The 7,855-nt window shown below is 47.5% G+C and overlaps 1 protein-coding gene across 3 annotated transcripts in view; it reads left to right on the plus strand.

Moving 5' to 3' along the window:
* fmnl1a (formin-like 1a) overlaps positions 1 to 7,855 on the plus strand; it is a 294,620-nt gene that overhangs the window by 208,867 nt on the left and 77,898 nt on the right. For all 3 annotated transcript variants that reach the window (XM_048614675.1, XM_048614674.1, XM_048614676.1), the window contains 5 exons: positions 936 to 1,046; positions 1,749 to 1,898; positions 4,302 to 4,403; positions 6,035 to 6,272; positions 7,425 to 7,775. In XM_048614675.1, the coding sequence (XP_048470632.1) occupies positions 936 to 1,046; positions 1,749 to 1,898; positions 4,302 to 4,403; positions 6,035 to 6,272; positions 7,425 to 7,775 (952 nt within the window). The remainder of the gene's footprint in view (positions 1 to 935; positions 1,047 to 1,748; positions 1,899 to 4,301; positions 4,404 to 6,034; positions 6,273 to 7,424; positions 7,776 to 7,855) is intronic.

Consider the following 7,855-nt stretch of genomic DNA (forward strand, 5'->3'; position numbering starts at 1 on the left):
TCACTCTAGGGACCTACACACTGACCCAGATCACTCTAGGGGCCTACGCACTGACCCAGGTCACTCTAGGGACCTGCACACTGACTCTGTTCACACTCCAAGCCTGCACACTATCCGTGATCACGCTAGAGATGTGTTTATTGACCTTGTTCATGCCTAGGGCCTTCATACTAAGTTGATCACATTAATGGCCTCTGCACTTTGCAGTTCCCCTGGTGAGCCTCTTGTGTACACAAGATGAAGATGGGGCCACGTGACGGATAGTCATAGTAAGGAATGATCCTTCAAAATCCAGCTGGTCGCACAATCAAAAATCCACTTGAGGGCCATCTGACCTTTTGTGCAATGAGGCTGACCCATAACGCAGCTGGTGCACCTGAGTGACCCGTAGACATTAAAACAGACAAAGGCACCGTCCTTAACATCCTCCTGGATGACCCTCTCTATTGGATTGTCCAGTACACAGCTTCTGAGCCTACCCTGGCCAGCTTTTCCGATATTGACTGTGTCGGGGTCTTTTTAACCAAACAGCTTTGGAACCGTTTAGAGACAGTCAGGAGCCTGCCATAGGCCCTTTTGGACAGCCAAAACAGCTGAGTGAACCAGCCTCACATTTACATCTAACAGCACCTCCTTCTGATAGTCATCTCACTGTTGGTTGCCGTCTTACTAATCTACTTTTCCTGTACTGTGAACTGCAACAGTCGGCATAGCCTGTGACATGTTGCGTTAAATCTCAGTTTAAACATAATGGACTTTGACTAACCTTGGCCTTATCTTTATTTGGTGGCACCCTAGAAATACTGTCGATACAGTGACCTGTCTCCTCCATCAGCACTAACCTGGTGGGGTTTATAATCCCAATACAGCGACTTATCTTTCCTACTGTCTCTCTCTCTCTCTATCTCTCTCATTCTCGCTCCATCTTTCCTCAGGTTGCCTGTATGCAGTTCATTAATATTGTTGTACACTCGGTCGAGGACATGAACTTCCGTGTCCATCTCCAGTTTGAGTTCACCATGCTGGGCCTGGACGAGTATCTTCAGGTAAGAACGCACAAAGTGATAACTGGACATAGTGTCAGATGTGCGATAGTAAAGCCGTCACCAATTCGTAAATGGTACACGTGCCAGCCCGGGTTCACAAAAAATACAGATATTTCACAGAAATTAATCTTACATGAGCTCACTAGATAAATATCAGAGTCTCGGGACCAAATAAAAATGACTAGATTTTAAGAACAAATGCCTGCCCTTAACCCAATAGAATCCCGACAAATGTAGTTTAAGAACATCTGTTCCTTTTTCTTCAGAAATATTTCTAAACAGGCTTTGGAACTTAATTTTAGTATCTTGATGCCTACCTTAGTAATGTAAGAAGATATTTAAACAAAAAAATGCCCATTGACTTGATGGGCCAAATGGCCTACTTCTGCTCCTACAATTTATGGTCTTAAGTTATCTCGCTCACAGCTCGGTGAGTTCAGGATGAAAGACTTATGTGGGCCTAATAGGCCAGAGTGATTATTGTTCTACCTAAAAAGAGTAGAATATGTGGACGTGACATTTCCCATCCAAATGCTTAAAAACTGGTGTGAAATTCCTCGCTGCTATGTTCCAATACAAGCATTCCCGTAAGTTAAAATACTGCATTAAGGAACATGGTACAAACATGGGAACTGTACCCACCCTTATATCTTCTTTCCTCTTCGTGGTGTCAAATGCTAAAATTCCACGTATTGTTTGCAGAAACTAAAATCATCAGAAAGTGAGAGGTTGCAAGTGCAGATCCAGGCCTACCTGGATAATGTGTTTGATGTTGGCGCACTGTTGGAAGATGCAGAGACCAAGAATGCAGTGTTGGAACATGTCGAAGAACTCCAGGATCAAGTAACGCAGGTAGTAGGCATTCTGCCTCAGTGAAAGGGAAGCGGAGGGCTGGTGCTCGCAGTTCCGGGAGTTAACACATGCTGTAGCCGTAAGGCATAAAAACGGTGACACATTCCCGTTCATATGAAATAACTCCACTGAGGCCAATATCCTGTCACCAGGTCACCCCTTTATTTACATGTGGGGAGTCCTTGACACTGATCCAGGTCCCTCAGAGCCAGCTCTCAGGGTGAGCAGAACCTCTGACACTCCTGTTTATATCTGTCAGTCAGGGCTCCATGATTGGACTAGATTTACAGCCCCATTCTGAGGTCCACCTGGCTGACCTTGTTACAATCAGTACATCATACACCGTTTCCTGTGTACACACAGACACACACACTCTCACATACAAACTCTCACACACATCTCTCTCTCTCTCGCACAAGTCCATGTGAACACACACATTTGTCTCACATGCACACATATACAACTTCACACCAACTCACATTGACTCATACACACATACACTCTCATACACACACTCACACTCTTTCTCACACTCACATTCATGTATAATCACACACTCTCTTATATGGACGCACTTGCCATGCGCACTTACACACTCTCACATGTATAAACTCACACTCTCGTCCAAACACAGTCTCCCGTACACACTCACTCACACTCTTTCGCACACTCACACTCTCCCACGTACAATCACATGGTCTCTCACACGGACATTTTCTCGCACACCCAGGTCCTACATTCACACCATCTCACACACACAATGTCAATGACACCATAGTTTTCTGCTGCCATTAGCTTTCAGTGGTCTCCCCCCAAATTGTGAGCCACTCTGTCCAGCCATGAGGGTTGATGGCCGCCTTTCACTGGCCATACACGGAGATCAGCATAGCTCCACAGACAAAGTTAGTGACACAGCCCTGTGAGGAACTACACGTGTAGCAGCTGTTGTAATGTTGAATTAACTTAGTAGCATGAGTGGAAATGAATCTTCCATTTTCTGCAAAGTGCATCGATATCCAAACGATCCTGGACTAGTTGGATATTTGCTTTGTGACTGGGATTTGAACATTTACAGAAGGTGTAAATTTAAACAAATCAGTTTCTTTTGTTTGCATTCAGGGACCAATGAAGAGCCTTGAGTATTTGACGCTGTTATAGATGCAATATAAAAGTTATTGTTGATAAGTCACAGAGAATTCCATTTATCTCAATCATGGAAAACAATGGTTGACCCCCATCTTTCTTCCTAGATGCTAGTAAAGAGGAATTGGTGAAAGAATGTAAATGCATGGCCTAGCTTCTGTTCTAAAATTGGTGGAGTCAGGAAGTTTGGACATGTGTTCCTCTCCTGCCAGGAACATCCACCTGTATATCTTCCTCTTCCAGTGGAAGGAGTCAATAAGGGGGGTGTGGAGATGCCCTGAAACTACAACATTACTCCCCAAGTTCAGGCAGATGGCCACAGGGCTCGGTGTCTTCTTTAGTCCCCAGTTACACTGCAGTGCAGTGATGTCCAGGACTATAAGCGCAAACATTGTTGGCTCACAATCCCAGTGGGAGTTGCCCCAAGCTCATTGGGTCAGATGAAGGGATTCTTATTGACAAGGGGCAGTTGGGTAGCAGTCTGGGTTGAGAGGATTCAATTATGAGGGAAAAGCTGCTCACGTTCCCCTGAGTGTAGAAGATTAAGGAGGAATCTCATTGAGATGATTTGGTGGGAAACCTATAGAAGACCTCCAGAAAGATGGGCCATGAACAAACCCTTAATGATTTGGACATGCAGACTCAATGGGATTGAAAGGTCTCTTCTGTAGTCTCTGATGCTCATGGGCCTCACCAGTGTCGGGAAGTTCAGAGGCCTGTACCATCCCCCACACCATCTTGAAATATTCCGATGACCAGAATGCCTGACATGTCCATCCCCAAGGTACTGCTCATCTTGTTGCCGGAGCTTCAGAATCCCTGAGGAATTCCTGACCCTGTGTGTTGAGTAGACCAACAGCTCACTGAAGCCTTGGTGTTCCCATGGCATCCTTTTTCTAGCTCAAGCACAGTGGTGCTTTGCAGGTGGGAAGAGTGTGCCAGAATCAAGGAATCACACAGAGCAGAAGGAGACCCTTCAGCCCATTGTGGAGATGCTGGCTCTTTGGAGATTCACTAAATCTCCTCGAGCCCACTGTTCTCCAGTAGCCCTGCAATTCTTCCTTGAAGTACGTACCTTTTTGAAGTGTACTGTTCATCTGATTCCTTTCAGGCAGTTGAGAGGAATGTGGTCCATTCTATTACCTTAGCCTTATAGTCTGGGTGCGTGTGGATTGAGGGAAGGGAAATGTTAAATGACATTTTAACAATTTTGGTGTGTTGTCCTGTTTGTAATTCGATATCCATCTTTGTGTTGTCCAGCTGATGGAAAAGCTGCAAGAGGCTGAGAATGATTCCATGATGAAAATAGCGGCATTGGAGAAACAGCTTATACAGTCACATAAAGAAGTGGAGAGTCTCAAGGTAAAGGCGCTGGGTGTGAGTGAAGCTATGAGCTGTATCTCTGTGGTGTCAGAGCAGAGTGTGCTGCCTGGACATGGACTATGTCTCCATGGCTAAAGTGAAATGGGGAGGCTGAGAAAGCCTCACTAGCTCGTGCCAAGGAGTAGAGGCCTTTAAAAGCAAATCTCAGGACTATGGGCTGGGCAAATGTGCGCTGCGTGCTGAGACAAAGAACAAAAAATGTCACATGAGGCCAAAGCTCAAAATTGCGAGGCAGAATCTCAAGTCTTAACTCTTGACAAAAAAAAACCCAAAGAACTGCAGAAGCTGGAAATCAGAAACAGAAATTGCCGGAAAAACTCAGCAGGTCCAGTGGAGAGAAAGCAGAGTTAACGTCCTGGGTCCAGCAAGCCTCCTTCAGAATGGAGAACAACCGGGTGCAAAACGCTAACTCTGCTTTCTGTCCTCAGATGCTGCCAGACCTGTTGAATTTCTCCAGCAATTTCTGTTTTTGTTTAACTCTTGCCTGCCTAGCGGTAACAGGGCCTTAGGGATAGTTAAATAAAGGGCCTTTTGCTCAGTTGCCTCTCAACCTTGCCTGACGTTAACCTGTGCTCTCGAGCAAGGAAACAGGGTCATCCGCAGAGAGGAAGCGGGGACATTTATGAAATACGGTAATGGAATCCAGACCTGAGTGTAACGTTATTCAGAAGGGAGACTGTAGAAGCAACCCTCTGTCAGGCCATACATGGGGAAAGCCCTGACTGGCCCTTGTACCAGACTGTGGTAGCCTGACCACCTCTGCTAGGCCTCACCTTCCCTCCCTCTGCTCTCCCCTCACTGAGTGAGAGGCTTCATGCCTGCAGCATGCTGGACTGGTTTGAACTCGACTCCAGAAGCATTTCAGGTGGATCTTTGAGGCTACCTAGCCGTACGAAGCACAGACTCCACAGATCAACCTGCTTCGGGGCTCGCTACCCTGCCTATCGACATCCGTCTGCCTGCTATCTCTGATCCCATGACCCTTTGAGATCAGGGTTGAAGCTCAGTACAGTATAAAACTGCTTCTGTTCATGTGACAGAGAACAAAGCCAAGCCATGGGTGGAAATATCAAAGAGTGGAGGAGAGATGCTGTGCCAAACCAACAGCCAGTGGGATCAGAAAACTCAGCACAACCCTTCAAATGAAGCTGATATAGTGCACTGCTGTCAGTGAGGTCTCTGATACGGTGGTAGCGTGCTCCCCTCTCAGCCAGAAGTCCCACCCCAGGGCGCATTGTCCTTGGGGAGTGTCACAATCTTGCTGAATAGCAGTTGATTATCGATCTGTGAATCCTTACGATACACCGAGGGTGAGAGGTTCCTGCTCAGTAGGAGCAGTGTGGCAACTGCCACGATAACAACCTTCCCCCTTTTAGAGAGGCCATGTGCTGTGCCAAGCTCATTACAGGGAACTAGCATGCAGCAGAAGTCTTAGGCATTTACCAACTAAGCAGGAGACACGCATGTCTTTATATGTAGGAACATGTTTTCTGGTCCACTCCCCATGTGAGATTCTTCCCGTTCTTTCTGAAGTCTTCCTCTTGCTTTGTCGGATTGTGTGGATGGTGGGGGTGAGTTTGATTTTTACTGTAAGGTTTCCTACCCGACAGGAGAACTTCAGCCAATCAGCAACGAAGATGCAGACTCTACAAGCACAGATAACAGACAGAGAGCGGGTGATCCAACAGCACATGACCTTGGAGCAGAAACTCTCCCAACTGGAGCAACAAGGGCTGATCAAAATCCAGCGAGGAGACAATGGAGATCTGGACATAGAAATCATTCCAGTAGTGGTACACCAGACTGTCGTAACAACGTCACCAGAACCTGGGCCCAAACACAGCAAAGGTGCCACTTTGAACCGTCACCCATGTCCTTGTCCCTTATTCCCATTCCCCTGTAGGTTCAACACTTCAGATCGATCCAGCCTTCAGGCCGTTGGTCTGGCTCTTCCCAAATCTTCTCATGATGTTGGGGATAAAAAGCTGAACTTGTTGTCATTGGAGAAACGATGGTTCAGATGGGGAGTTGGGGAGGTCAGGAAGAGGCCTTTTTATTTATCAAATCAGTTGACAGATATGCAAACGGACCATAAAATACTAGAAAATCGCAGCAGGTCAGGCAACATCTGGGGTGAGGAACAGAGTCGATGTTTCAGCTTGATGACCTTTCACCAGAACTGAGGAGAAACAGAAAGTTAAGAATGTTTAAGACAGTGCCAGTGGAAGGAGAAAATTTGCAGTTGGGTTGGGATTTTGCAGATAACTTAATTTAGGGTGCAGAGTCCCAGGTTTGCAGCTCTCCATTCAAAGCCACGTCGAAGATGACAATCCTGTCATTTACTTTTCAAGGCGGCCGCATTCACAGCCACCAAGTTGGGTGGGAATGAGGACGACTTTCCTGATTTCCCACCCCCTTTCTCAGCCACTGAACCCAAACCTGATGGTTCACGGATCTCTGCGTTCATTAAGATTCCCAAGCTTGTGAAAATCCTGCTTTATTCCATCGGTACGGCAGTAAAAGTTGAACAGCCACCTTTAATGGTTCCTGCTTCCTGAGTCCCATCGCCAGTGAGAAAATGGCAATTGCAGTGAGGAATGGCGGGAATTTGGAGGCTGGGGGCCACGTCTGGGTTCCAGACGTTAGTCATGGCCTGGCTGAGACAAGGGACCTGACTTTTTACATTTAACGTAAGAGTCCACTTCCTTCCTGGGACCGTCCCTCCCTGCTAGCTCAAACAAAAATGGTTCAGACATAGTGGGCTGAATGGCCCCTTTCCACATCATTAAAAATCCCTGATTTTATGATTCATCTGGAGTGCTGGTGTGGTGAGATTGGAGAGACACGAGTTGAAATGCTTGTTCTCACGTGGCGAGAGAATTCAAGATGGAGCGTCTCCATCTCCGAGAAGACAGGAGATGCTTCGCTGGGAAGGGTATGTTGGATTGGACGATATTTAAGGCTCAGCACTAAATTTTGTTTCTCTGCTTTCTCTGACAGATGCTCCTCCAGCTCCGACAGTCACTGAGAATGCTGTTGAAGTGACCAGGCCGAGTGCCCGCCCGTCTCAAGCCCCATCGGAAGAGAGTCTCAATGTGCCCCCTCCCCCACCCCCTCCCCCGCTGCCAACCCTGGCGGAGACTGACGGAGCGGGGGCACAACCTCCTCCACCGCCACCTCCTCCTCCACCCCCGGGTGCTAGCGTCCTTCCTCCTCCCCCTCCACCACCCCCAGCCCCAGGAGCACCACCGCCCCCAGGAGCACCACCGCCCCCAGGAGCACCACCGCCCCCAGGAGTACCACCGCCCCCTCCTGGAGGCTCTGATGCCATGCGCATTGCAGCAACAACAGGTAAGGGTCATGAGAGTGTTGCTGAGGTTGGTTTTGTTAGAACACAGATCATATATGTGAGTGTGTGTGTTTGTGTGTGT

Source organism: Rhincodon typus, chromosome 30, assembly GCF_021869965.1.
Source record: "Rhincodon typus isolate 14 chromosome 30, sRhiTyp1.1, whole genome shotgun sequence".
Taxonomy (NCBI): domain Eukaryota; kingdom Metazoa; phylum Chordata; class Chondrichthyes; order Orectolobiformes; family Rhincodontidae; genus Rhincodon; species Rhincodon typus.